This window comes from Penaeus monodon, chromosome 21, assembly GCF_015228065.2.
Source record: "Penaeus monodon isolate SGIC_2016 chromosome 21, NSTDA_Pmon_1, whole genome shotgun sequence".
NCBI classification, from domain to species: domain Eukaryota; kingdom Metazoa; phylum Arthropoda; class Malacostraca; order Decapoda; family Penaeidae; genus Penaeus; species Penaeus monodon.
The window spans coordinates 40647782-40648523 of record NC_051406.1 but is presented as its reverse complement, the minus strand read 5'-3'; the positions used below and the strand labels follow the sequence as shown (position 1 = coordinate 40648523).

Here is a 742-nt window from a genome sequence, read left to right as displayed (position 1 = left end):
ACCTCTCTTGTTCCTTTGCCTTCTTCTTACGCGTTTCAATTAGACTCACAAGGTAAAAGTTCTGCGTGAGACCGCCAGGGGGCACAACAGTCACCATGCGGCACTCGGGGCATGGCACCTCAGCCTTTGTGACACAAGAGAGACCGATTAACATGGGAAGCAGCGGGTAAGGCGTGCGTGAGGGGATAGGTACTGGAAGGCATACTTTGTGTTAGAATCAATTATTGATGATAGAAATGTTATGATATTTGTAATTAGATTATAACTGAATGTGAACACTGATAAGAGTTATTCGAAGATTATTGTGAAGATGAGTTTGGTTGTTGTTGTTTTTTTCTCTCTCTCTCTTCAAGAAGCTGTGATTCATAACAGAAAAATTAAAAATACTATAAGAAAGTACTACCAGAAAAAGTATAGAAACGAAAATATCAGAGCATAAAAAAATAAATAATGATAAAATAAAATAAGATAAAATAAATAAATAGATGAAAAACACAAAAACAAAACTATTAGAACACTAGATGAAAACAAAAATAAAAAAAAAACTTACACTATCTTTACTGGAAAACCTGCCCTGTTGTCCTGAATACGACTTCACGAGCCTCGGCAGACAGACGCGACAGATACTATGATGGCACTGCAGGAAAAGTGGCTCCCGAGTGCCAGAACTATCCACCTGGTATTCCTCCAAGCACACGGGGCAAGATAGCAGGTCATCCATTACTTGCTGTTGGGGATGACT

General features: G+C 38.8%; 1 protein-coding gene across 1 annotated transcript in view; it reads right to left on the bottom strand.

Moving 5' to 3' along the window:
• The window catches only part of LOC119586674 (E3 ubiquitin-protein ligase TRIM50-like), a 5125-nt gene extending 4389 nt beyond the window's left edge, over nucleotides 1–736 (bottom strand). Inside the window, exons 1-2 of the mRNA XM_037935410.1 lie at nucleotides 551–736; nucleotides 3–124 (exon numbers count right to left, since the gene is read on the bottom strand). Of these exons, the coding sequence (XP_037791338.1) occupies nucleotides 3–124; nucleotides 551–721 (293 nt within the window). The 5' untranslated portion in view covers nucleotides 722–736. The remainder of the gene's footprint in view (nucleotides 1–2; nucleotides 125–550) is intronic.
• Nucleotides 737–742: the final 6 nt, after the last annotated feature.